The sequence below is a fragment of the Apus apus genome, chromosome 3 (genome assembly GCF_020740795.1).
Source record: "Apus apus isolate bApuApu2 chromosome 3, bApuApu2.pri.cur, whole genome shotgun sequence".
Lineage (NCBI taxonomy): Eukaryota > Metazoa > Chordata > Aves > Apodiformes > Apodidae > Apus > Apus apus.
Genome location: NC_067284.1, coordinates 67,956,547 through 67,969,199, shown reverse-complemented (window position 1 = coordinate 67,969,199; position 12,653 = coordinate 67,956,547). Strand labels below are relative to the sequence as shown.

Sequence of the window (12,653 nt, the reverse complement as noted above, 5' to 3'; positions counted from 1 at the left end):
ACATAGAATCAGTTCACTTTCTTTTAAGCACCGCATCCTTATACCAGCAAGCACGCTCACACCACTAAGACCTTTTCGTGTGTGGTAACAGAGGTGTATTACTCTTCCTTCCATCAGCCCGCCAGCCTGTCCTGACATTTTTGCACCGCTGTGTGTCTTGGCAAGAGGCTGAAACAGAAGGTTTTCTCGAGTTGTCCTCTTCACTGCTGGAGCATGAAATACTCCAAACACAACTCTCAAAGAAACCCCCTCCCAAGACGCACACAGCGCTGCTGACCATGTGCAACACTTCTCTCTCCTGGTGCTCTGACAGGCAGGGGAGCACAGATGGTTGCTGCAGACAGAGGACACTCGTCCTCCACCAGCGCCTTCCCATCCCACTGCCCCCTACAGTGGGATCGAGCTGTATGGAGCAGAGTGAAGCACAAGATTAGCATCATAAGTATGAGGACTGTACTGTTAACCAATTAGTCTGCTGTCATAGAGACTTCTGATTGCAACAACGCTATCACAGGCTAATGCTAACTTCTGCATTTAGACGGCAGGAGAAGAGAACAAAACAGTTTGCCTAAGCACATTGAAGCCAAGCTTTTCTCTAGAAGCCCTATTTTTAGTAATTTCATTAGATACAGGGATATTAAACTTCGGTCTGCAATCATTACTTGCCCAAAGAAGTTCAAATATAAAAGATGGTTGCTTTAGAACTAGTTTTGTAGGTGAGTTGGAGGTCATCAGAAATTCACCACCAGAGATATGCTCCATCTCCCTCCCATTACATCTACTGCACTGTTTAGTGGTTTCTGGTTTACTTGTATATTAAATGACAAATTATAATATAGGGAAAGAAAGGTACTTGCCAACAAAGGATCAAGCACTCTCCAGTTTGCTTTTTTTAGAATGCATCTTCCAACTAACGCAGGGAAATATTTAGAAGTGTTATTCAAAGGTGCCTTTCAAATCATACTAAATATGCAGATTCTGAGTGTCCCAAACTGAACAGCTCCAGCAATGACAGCAATACATTCACATAAAAAGCCTGTCAAAAAAGAAAAAGGCTTAGAAGAGTTATAAAGTGCTGAAAGCATATCAAAATAGAGTAACATTGCTAGACTATCTCAAAGTTCTCCATAAAAAGACACTCAGTTCTCCTTTTCATAAGAAACACTACAGAGCTCAAGAGAACAACACAGATATTTATCATACGCTGCCCTTTAAAAATCAAAGACAACCAATTATACCCAAGTTCTCTCTCATACTTGCATCTGAAGAAGAAAAAGATTAGGGAAAGGAGAGTGACCTTTAAATTTCTCTTCCCATTCTTTCCTTTACTTTACTTGTCTAGTTATACACTATCTCTTTACATAATATCAAGTGCATCTGCAAACAGAAACACCTACATTTAGCAAAAAGCACAGATGAGAGCTGCTGATATAGATACAGATAATGTAATGTCTGTGACAAATCCTCTAGGATCCTAGCACGAAAACACAGGTTTATGCGGGGGTGGGGAGTAGAAGGGCAGACCTGAATTTTCCTCAGCTCTTCCAACTTTCTTCCAATAAAACAGAACAATTATGCTGCAGCAGCAAAGCCCAGAAGGAAAAGCTAACACTCACTATATTTTCTTTGTGTGGTGTTGAGCTCTTTCCTACACAATACATACAAACTTACAGGGGGAAAAAAGTCCCTCCTGAATCTACTTTGCAGACTGAGTTTAAGTCCCTAATTACAAATGGTTTCTGTCACTTCTCACCCAACAGATGACCCAAGAAAGGAAGAGGAAAAAGTAAATAAATTAAAAAACTGAAACACACCTTCAATGCAACAGAAGCAGAACACTACCTCTAACTAAAAGATAAATAAACTTAGCTGGTTACTGTCTCAATCAAGCAGACAAAAAAACCCACCCCTAACTCACCAACAGCTCTGCTTCTCAGAAGAAAAACTCTAAATTTCATCAATTAATCCATATATACTGACTATCTTGTATTTACTTTTGCAAAGATGGAACATCGTGATGCCTATATTTGACTTAATTTCTGGAATTGAAATCAGAATAATTCTGGAGCAGTGTCTCTTCCAGGTACATCACTATTTTTCACCAACTCTAACGAAGTAGGTTTTTGGTCTTTAGTTAAATTGTACCCTATAAAAAGAGGGGACCTAGCGACAGTCTTTTATAAATCTGTCACTCTGGAAACAGACACAAATTATTCTGTCTATGTATGTTGAAGCCAGAAGGATAACACTTCCAAGATTTGTTCTGCATGTGGTGCTGAGCACTGAGGTGGGTAAAGAAAGAATGGACAAAGAAACATGTTATTCTTGCTATTTCGTAGCTTTCAGTATAAAACACGTTGATGCCTTCATATCAAATAAAATACATTTAAACTGAGACTTTGTACAAGCATTCATTTAAAATCCTTCCCAAAAGCCATGCTTTATAGTGAAAAGCAAAAACAAGGGCCTCCTTACCCATACACCATCCCAGAAAACACTTCTGTGTAGCTGTTTGTAAATAACACTTCAAACAAACATACTAAGACATTTCAAGACTGTAAAACAAAGGATTTCAAAGTGTCAAGGTACATCAGCAATACCGATCAACAGATGCTTTGGGAAGACTTTAGGATATGCAGATCATGCTAAGATCACTTTCCAAGCAATAGGCAAAAGAAACCACACAGTTCTGCAGTCAGCAGTAAAACTATCCCAAGGAAACTGCTTTCAGAAATTCACAACCATATCGTTATGGGACAATGGTTTGAATTTTAACTAGCGCGTTCAATATACACAGCAAATCCCCAGGGTCATATGCTGTATGACTTTAACATCACCATTATGTCCATAAACTTTCCCATTTCCAATTAATAATGCACATGACACCTTGAAAGTCATTCCTTCCTTTGGGAAGACCTTTGCTCTTTAAAGCTGAAACCAGACTTTCAAAAATATACCTGCCACTGCAAGTACTATGTGGACTTCTTTTAATGAGCAAATATAAACACATTAAAAGATTTTTAAAACAGCATATCTGGAAAAGCTTGAGCTGTACCAGGCAAGGCAATTTCGAAGCAGTGCAACGTTGCGACAGTTCTAGCCCAACAGACCGGAATCTAGCTCGCTGCTGCTGCTGCTGCCACCATCTCCTGAAGGAAGGACTGGAGCTCACCTAGAGTATCCACAGAAACTCTGTGCATCTCGGAAAGGCACACGACAGGTACCAAAAGGCACATAATCACAGAGGCTTCAGCTCTTGTAGCCTAACAAAAAGAGCACTCCATCTGGGTCAATACTGACTTTCTGACTAATCAGGAGTCTGACCAGACTCCAGAGATGTGTGCTGCCATTCATTTTTTTCCTTGTTTACATGGATAAGACCTGTGGATACAGCCTGGGCAGAAGAGAGGGAAAGAATTTTAGGAGGACTGTTCATGTTTTGCACTCAGCAGAATAATTTCCTCCTCTTTCCAAGGTCTAGGCACATACAAAGAATTGACAGCTGCTTTCTTGCACAAAGTGCAGTAGCCAGGATGAAAATCAGTGCATTCAAAGACAAGACTAGAGCCTTTCTTAAGATTTCAGTTCAGTCCATCACCTGGATTAGTCTATAAACACTAGCAAGCAAAAAGAAGTTCAATAATAACTGCAAAGCAAACATGCAGAGGGAGAAAACCCTACTGATTCTGTAATTAGCTCTGCTATCACTAAATGAAGAGTCATACAGTTGAGAAATGTTCTCTACAGCTGCTTATATGAAAGAGGTTCCCTCTGTTTCCCTGCATTCCAAAGCAGCAGCAAAGACAGTTGCTGTTGAAAGAAACAGAAGACCTACTCTCCTGACATCAGCTTCCTGTCAAAATTCCTAGCCTTATGTCCCGATAGGTTTTAAGTGGAGATGACTGAAGTGGAGAGACGCATGGACTTCATAAGGAAAAGTTTGGCTGTATCAGCTACATGCACAGTACAAATCGACTCTCTCTCTCGAGCAGATAACACGTTTTTCATGTAACACAAAGCGGTCATGATATTTAGGAAAAATTGTATGTCTGATTACACCAGGACAAAATACCGATTGGAAACTGTCACTTAACGTATAGTAAGTTAGACCTGATGATTTAAAAGAACGTTTCCATACACTCGGCATCTCAATCCAGAAACAGAAAGCATCTATATAATAAAACTGAAAGGAAAACATCCCACGTATCCACTATGCTGACACATTCCCGTTCATGTCCCCGTACTGAAACATCTGTGCTTTAACACTTATTTACACCGTTTTATACGCTTTAAATTAATAAAACGTTCTTACCTGTATATCCTGCCCACCAGCCCCAGGAAGCCACCATAGCTAAAAGCCACTTAAATAACACTCCTTCGATATACCAGAAGCTCTCACTATTCAGCATTCGGAGAGGCTGCAGCACAATTAAATACAAGACGTAGGACGGAATAGCAACCAGGTTATTGGCGACCATAAAAGCGAACCTGAGGAGTGCTTTCAGGCAGGTATAGCCCACCCGCTGGGCCTGCTCTAGAGTCACGGCCATTCTCTTCACGGCGGAGGCAGCGGGACCGTCCTAGGGGCAGAGGCAAAACAAGGCACAGGTAGCAGCGCTCTCCCGGCGGGGCCAGCCCAGGGGATCTGCCGCCGGCCCCGGGGAAGGCAGCCGGCCCCGGGGAAGGCAGCCGGCCCCGGGGAAGGCAGCCGGCCCCGGGGAAGGAAGGCAGCCCCCCACCCACCCCGCTGCCGGGGGACACGCAGGGAGAGGGAAGGACGGGGGGGCCGCCTCCCCTGCCCTCCGCGGGCTCCGGAGGACCCCAGCTCCCCCGGGAGGGACACACGCCTGGCCCCCGCCAGCCTCCATCCTCCCCCCAAACCCCCCCAGGATACGGGCGGGGGGCGCCAAGGCGGCTGCCGGCGGGCTCGCCCCCCGCCCGGCGCGGCTGCCAGGGGCCGGGGCCCGCGGGCGGCGCTGAGGGGAGCGGGCGGCGGGCCCGGCGGCGGGACTCACCTCCGGCAGGGCGGCGGGGCGGCGGCGGAAGCGGCGGGGCTGGGGGAGCTGGGCCCGGCGGTGGCAGTCCCGGCTGGCGGCGGCTCATGGGCCCGGGGGTGGCTGGCCCGGCCGCGGCGGCTCTACTCGCCCTGCGGCTCCCTGCGGAGAGAGGTGGGCGGGCGGCGTGAGCGCGGGGGCCGGCGGGCGGGGAGGCGGGAGCGCCGGGCCGGGCGGGCAGGCGCAGACCACGGGCTCAGCTCGGTTCTCCCGCGCCGGCAGCCGGGCCGGGCCGGGCCGGGCCTGGCACCCGCTCTCCTCCCCTCCCTGTCTGCTCGGCGCGGCGCGGCTCGGCGCGGTCCCGCCCGCGGAGCGCCGAGGTCGCGGCCCCGCAAGGACAGGCGGGGGCTGCCGGCGGGGGGAGGACCCTGCACCTGTTGGGGGCGGGAGCCCGGCCCGGGGAAGGTCCGTACCTCGGCACGGCCGCCAGAAGTGCGGGCCGCCCGGGCTTCATGCCGGCCGCTGGGGCCGCGCTCCCCGCCCCCGCCGGCTGCGTGTCCGCCGTGACCGCCCGCCGGGAAGCGGGGCTGGCGCTGCGGCGAGCGCCGCCCCCCGCACACACAGACAGACACACACACAGGCAGACGGACAGACACAGACAGACAGACGCCCGGCAGCGGGAGCGCAGCGGGCTCCGGCAGCAGGCTGGCTGCTGCCCCCCGCGCTGCCGAGGGGCTGGGAGCAGGGGCAGCCCCTGAGGCCGCCGCTCGGGGCTTCTGCCCCCGTCCCGCAGCGGCAGGGCCTGGCCCCACGCCCCCCGGCCGGACCCCCGGGGTTCATCCCCCTCGGCCGCTGCTGTGGTCGGGGAAAGGGGGAAGGAGGAGGGGGCACGGGTCCCCTCGGCACCCCCAGAGCGACCCTCCTGCCCGGGACAGCAACAACACGTTTTGTCCCTGGAGGCGTAAGTCTCTGACACGTGCTTTTTACATATATATATATATATGTATATATAGCAACTTTTTCATGCTCTCTCGCATCCCTCCCCTGCAGCTGCGAACACCGCCTCCGACCTCCAGAAAACCCCGCCGGAGACCTGCCCTCGTGCTGCAGCAACCCTTGGCTCAAGCCCTCGTCTCCGCTCAGAGCAGACCGCGGGGGGAACAGCCTGCGTCCCCCCAGATTCCCCCGGGGCCAGGAGTTTTTGCCTTCTGTGTCACTGCATCATCCCTTGCGGAAATGCAGGGCTGCCTCAGCCCTCTCCCGCCTCACGGGGCCCAGCTTCCACAGCTTACTTCTACTGAAAACACCTACACGGAACAGAATGACTCCCTGCAAGTGATTTTTAACACAGCTGGGGGTTCTTGAGGAATAGAAGCAGATGAAAAAAAAACAACTACACCTTAAGAAGAAGATACTCTAGAAGGTCCTTTGTGCAGATAAACAACCCCTTCAAATTGTAATACCCAGCTTGGAAAACATACTGCTTTCGCATACAAACCCTGCCCTGTGCAAAGCCAGACTCATTGTCGAGGGAACTCCAGAGGTGGCTGTACCATCAATGAAATTAATCCGAACCTCCACTCCAGGGAGAAGACAAAGTTGTTATTGCAGCTTAATGTATTTTGAGAGTTTAAAAACAAACAAAAAAAATCCCCAACAAATACTGCCACTATGTTCTGTTGGAGCAAAACAAAACAGAGGCGTCTTGCCTGTTTCCAAGTCTGGGTGTTTCTCTGTTTTTTATTACTAGGTTAAATTTGACAGTTGCACTCAGTGATCATTATGGAGTTAGCTTAAAGCTGTTTTGAAATGTTACCAGCTTCAGAAGGACTTGAATATTTGTTTTTTTTTTTCTTTTAGACTTCATGTGAGTAACTCTGGGCATACACGTGTTCCCAGCAAAATTTTGCTCTGAAATCCTCAGATAGAAAAAGGTCAATTTTTAGGCTGTAAACATTTTAAAATTTACATCCTAACAGCAAAAATGAAGCCTTGTTTATATATTATTCCAAGATGGAAAAAAAATAATTATAAAATGTGGTATATTTAATTATTTTATTCACACTGTACAACTTGGAATAATAGCCTCAAATCTAATGTATCAAAATGAGGGACTGCAGAAATTACATTAGACAGGTAGTGAACTAGGCAATTTATATTGCAGAAAGGAATGACACATAGGGAATCAGGCCTACAAAGCATTCTTTGTCAGAGTGACTGCCATATAGCTTGGGAAGCCATGGTTTAGCATTTTGCTGAATGAGCTGATAGCGAAGACTCACCCCTACTCCCCATTTCCTGACCTCCACGTGGACAACCCAAGTCCTAGGAAGTGTGCACAATGGAATCTTGAGAAGCCTGCTGTCTGTCATCCAGTCTCAGCCTCTGTAAGAATCCTTTCTAGTTTAAAGTAACATGTAGAGGTATATATGTGCCATTACTGCAAACACAAATAAGGAAACAACTAAGCAGTAGAAATATTTTGGTCAATAACTGCTAGTGCTGAAGCTTAGAAGTTTCAAAACTGGTTTTTGGTTTTGATTTTTTCATTCTGATTTCTGGAAGCAATTCCTCATAATATGAGCTTCATGAGCTTTCTTTATACATTGCCATTTTACTATCAGAAATGCAAAAAAAGGGCAAAATATAATAAAAACAACTAAAATTGTGGCCTTTTTAACCATTTCTTTAAATTTTACACATTTTTTTACTGGATATCCCCCCTGTAACTGTGTCGTTTCAGCCTTGTGGAAATGCTGAAGGGGATGTCACTACTGATTATTGTGGAAATACATATTAATGTGCTTATTAACTGGTAGACACAGATACCAGGATTGCTAATGTTAGGTGATTAACTGATGTCAAGGATTGCTGGAGCAGATAATTAAATACTGGAGTTGTCTCCCACTCACCTCCAAATAAACCTATGGACCAAAAACACAGAAAAAGAAGGTTAAACTTATTCCTGCCCATAAGAAGGGAAAACATCTTATTACTGAGGTGGGGATGTTTGACAGTAATAAACAAACTCATCTGTTACATTTAGTTCCCTTAAAGAGTTATCCTAAATGGTACATAGGTTACTGCAAAGGAGCTGCAGAATCTGGAAGATTCTGAAATTCATACAGGCTGCAAGATGCAAGTCAGGTGTTACTCAAACTCCTGGAGAGATTTTTGAAGAAGGTAACTTTTTTTTGTCTCTGGGTACACTTTAAGAAGTGATTTGCCACCGGTCATTCTTGTGTGCTACCGTTCACAGGCAAGTATTTGCATTCCAACTTTGCCATAACACTGGAACTGCCTGCAAGCATAGCTGCAAGAAGGGAATGCACTGCAGACATTCCAGTAGTCAACTCACAACAGCATGGGGAGCCATAATGAAATCCAGGTTCCAAGCTGTAAACACCCAACCAACTAAAAGCCGTGTTTCTGGAGTTCAGAAAAAGCAAGTTTTGGAATGCTTTTGAACCTCTGAGTCAAAGATTGGGGAAATAAAAAGCCGCTTGTTTGTCCTGACCAGATTCAATCAGTTCTCCCTGCTTGCTTTCCTTGTAGCAAACTCAAGTCACAGATGCCATATGGTCAAAGAAAAAAGGGTTAGGAGGATATACTCATGTGCTGATGACACTAAACCCAAAATTGCCCTTAAAATCATAAAGGCCTGTCACACAGAAAGTAAAGACAAGAAAACAGCCTGGGAAATGTCAGAAATTCTACAAAACAGAAAACAACTATTCTTTCCAGCCTCTCAGAAAGACCAGCTTGCTACTTGAGAAACTGTGTAAAATTTTATTTAAAAAATAGCACGACAGAAAAGATTAAAGTAGACAAAACTGCCATGAGAAACTACAAAGATGGGAACATGTAAAGAGCAGAGACTGCTAGAAGATGCAGAAGATGAAATAGCACATATACTCAAGGGAGCATAAATCCAGAAAGCATCTCAAGTGAATTAAGAAGTTAGCATTGTATTTGAAAAAATAACAGTTTAAAGAAGCCCCAAGAAGAACTTAACTATGTTTTCTACAGGCTGCAATAAAGAAAGAAGGGAAAAGAACTGGTTAAAAAAAAAACCAAAAAACCAACACGAAGCCCAAAAGAAAAAGAAAAGTTGGGGATCTTAAAAAATATATATATATCAATTTATTAATATTAACCTCCAATCCTGAGCTGCTTTATAGTGTGGCAGATGTTTGCATTGCTGTCTTCAGAACATTAAACGCTTCATTAATTTTCAGAACAGTTAAACCTTCTAAAATATTCTGTAACAGTATTCCATCATGAGTTCTGCATGAGAGGCAAAATCACCTCCATTTTCCAAGTAAATTCTTAAATTTAAAAGACACTTTCAGTCACTCCATCTCTACCAGCTGTGTCTCAGGAGGAAACATGCTTGTTAAAGTTCCTTGATCTTCAGTGGCAAGCAGGTCTAAGGTCCTCTCTTACTCATCCAACAGGAGACCACACTTTTTAGAAGCTTTACCTTCAGGAACCTTGTAGACACACACGTTCCTTTTGAAGACTCGTGCATTTACTGCAAACGAATTGCAAAACCCAGGCCATCTTCCTTTTCTGATTTTTTTTCCAGAAAGTAAATGTTACCATACTGTTTGACTTTTCGGTCAAAGATGCTTTTATTTGCATCTTAATTCTTTTAAGGACACCTCATGGTAACATGAAGGAGCTGTTAAAATGGAAGTAAACTGGGGCTTTTTTAACACTTGTCACAATCCTGTATTTATGTAAAAAGGCTGATCTGACACAGGGCTTAGCCCCCTCACAAGCTCCCTTCCCTTACCCCATCCCTCCAAATCCCACATGCAATAACCCTCACCAAGATCAGCCAGCTGCAGACAAGTCAGCCTTGCCAGTTCCTACAGTTCTAGCATACAGAGTTGTGATTTTGGCTTTGTTTCCTAATATTTTAAGCTCTTGAATGAAAGCCTATGTTTTTTCACATTAAAAAAATCATAAGCTTTAGGAAAAATGGCACAAGTGTGACCAAAAAATTTCAAGCTTGTGACAAGTACATGTTTTTTTCTCCCCCCTCTACTAACTTGAGTTGACATCAGAGCTCAGACAGGGTTAGCTCTAACAAGATTGCAGGATGCCAGGTTAAGGCCTTGAGTTGTCTTAGGGACATTTTTTCCTGGAAGAAGGTGGCAAAGAAGATTTCCTGGTTTCAAACAATCTAAACACATGACCAAATAAAGCAAAAAGGTATGGCTAGAGTAAGAGACTAAACAAACATAAGGTATTTATTCAGAGTAAATACAAATAGTATTGAAGTAGCAGTGTCACCTTGTTTGACCCCAAACTGGCTGTTCTTTTTAAATCAGGAATCACTAAATATTATGCAAGTTGGATTGTTACATAGTTCATTCCAAAAATTTTGTAAGCCTAAATGAGACCAAGTAAACATTTCACAGCCAGGTATTCACTGCATTTGTAATTTGGCTCTAGGGAATTTTATATAGACATGGACAGAAGAGCAAATGCCAGAAATAGTGTCCAACATAAAGTAAAAATTAAAATTCAACATGCAGCTTCTGGGATGGGCAAGCTGAGCTATAGCCAAGGAGACCATATGACATGAAGACAACTATACTAAATCAGTACAAGTACCCATTATTAAGTGTGCTACTAGGGAAGAGAGAAGACCACTCACCTCTAATGTTTGGTCTGGCTACGGTCCCATCACTTCTTCTAGTAAGTCCTGCAGCAAAATGGATCTTTACACAGTGAGAAATCTCAAGAACGTGTGTACTGCACTCTGCCTGCTCTGCACTTCAGACTGAGCTCATCTGTTGGGATACTGCTGCTCCATTTAATTGGCCAGCATAGTTGGGGACTCCCTACAGGAATGTATTTTTGTCCCATTTGATAGCTAATTCTTACTTATCATGTGTTTTCCAGTGATCTCCTGAGGCCAAGGCAGTGTCCAAATAGATTTGCTGGGTGGGACACATATGGGACACAAAAAGTGATGGTTCATCAACTTTTTTCAGGTGGAGATTGTTCTAAAATTTAGAAGTACTCTTATTTATGATTTGTCAAGGGTTTGTTTTGGTTTTTTTTAACTATTTTTGGACACATTTCCTTTGTAGCACAAAAGCAATGAGATAACCAGTATCTATACTACTTTCACTACAAAGAATCTAAATAGACTCTAAGTATAAGCTACAAAGGGGAAGCAAGCCATACGATACTTGAGTCAAGGCTATCCTGATCTCTCAAAAGAATCTGGGTAGAATCATGTCTGAATGTACTTACCTTTCTACAGCATAGCAAGACCAAACCAAGGAAGTTTAGAACTGGGTAAGAACAGTACACTAATCTTTGTTCATGACCTTCACCATTTGTAAGAAAGGTGAAAAAGCAGAATGCATCACGTTTGAGCAATCTGCCAGTTAGTCAAGACTAGCAGAAGGTGAGGCAGATCTCTCCCTTTCATAATTTTCCACTTAGGCAGAGCCTCTTAGCCTTTACAGCAGTGCCACTCGTGGATACTCCATCTCAATCTGTTTAACACAAAATGTATACATAATCATTATAATTTTTTGGGGTGCTTTTGGTCTAGCATACCAGGAATGTAAGCCCTCTTGATGTGGCTACATGTTCTGAAACTCATATGCAGATTCAGTAAGATTACTTGTAATGTCCAAATCAGTATTGCCATCAAAACCAGGTAAGTTAGCTCTCAGAAAGTTAGGTTTTAAAGAGCTAAACCCCTCAAAAGCTAATTCACTCTCCTTACAGATGCAGAAGTTAACTTGAATTTCCCTTTTCTGGCTACAATTTTCATTAAGGGTATAAGATAAGTAAAAACTTAGTATTAACCACAGATGGATGATGCCTCGAGTCTCAGATTTGTGAATTTTTGTTTGTTTCAACAAAATAAACATTTTGATGTGACTCTCAACATTTCTGTAACCTAATATATACGTTATGAAAAAAAAACCCTGCTGTTCCTGCTATTACAATATCATTTCATACCATACTAAGTTTCCTCATACCGAAGCCTGTGAGCTAAATAATTCAGAAGTTTTGAGGTGTTCAATTTCTCATTAAAACTAAACCAGAGGCTTTGACTGAGACTGCTTATGAAAGATGGATAAAAGGCACACTGCAATGAAACCAGATAGCCAGCAAGCAACGCTTTCATTTGTTTCTGCATGGAACGTGTTTCTGCCATACTGTGTGTGTCAATCAGTGGGTGGCTCAAGTAGTGCACAACATACCTGGGTTCTCATCTCAGTTACACAAGTGCTTTTCACCCACTGACACTACTGTCACCAAGGCAAGTTTGAGCTGGGTGTTTAGTTTTTGTTTGGCTGGAGCTTGTTTGGGTTTTTTTTTAAAGAGCTCTAGAGTTACTCCCAACTACTTTTGAATCTTTGACATCTGCATTAGCTTGGTTATGAAATCTTTTATCCATGACAAATTGATTTGTTTCTATCATATCTACAGAATCGTATTACTCCAGGCAATGATTACATGATGATGATATATAAGCTTGCACTTTGCAAGATTTTTATAAGCCCATAAAGTTTACACATGGAAGCATGGTACAAACACAAAGATGAAGCAAACCTATCTTTAGGCAGATGGGACTCGTAACATTTTTTAGCTATCACACTGTTTTGCAATTAGCCATTT

At 44.0% G+C, this 12,653-nt stretch overlaps 1 protein-coding gene and 1 long non-coding RNA gene across 5 annotated transcripts in view; one reads left to right on the top strand and one right to left on the bottom strand.

The window, feature by feature from the left end:
• LPGAT1 (lysophosphatidylglycerol acyltransferase 1) overlaps window positions 1-5,558 on the bottom strand; it is a 65,451-nt gene extending 59,893 nt beyond the window's left edge. Inside the window, exons 1-3 of one of the 4 annotated variants that reach the window (XM_051616075.1) lie at window positions 5,468-5,558; window positions 5,016-5,156; window positions 4,313-4,580 (exon numbers count right to left, since the gene is read on the bottom strand). In XM_051616075.1, the coding sequence (XP_051472035.1) occupies window positions 4,313-4,550 (238 nt within the window). In that variant the 5' untranslated portion in view covers window positions 4,551-4,580; window positions 5,016-5,156; window positions 5,468-5,558. Of the gene's footprint in view, window positions 1-3,172; window positions 3,395-4,312; window positions 4,581-5,015; window positions 5,377-5,428 lie in introns of those variants that run through there. The other 3 variants (XM_051616076.1, XM_051616074.1, XM_051616077.1) reach the window with 3 other exon arrangements.
• Window positions 5,559-5,667: 109 nt separating this feature from the next.
• On the top strand, window positions 5,668-9,236 carry LOC127383346 (uncharacterized). The gene is made up of 2 exons (XR_007889167.1): window positions 5,668-5,955; window positions 6,045-9,236. It is a non-coding gene; the product is annotated as an uncharacterized LOC127383346 (long non-coding RNA).
• Window positions 9,237-12,653: the final 3,417 nt, after the last annotated feature.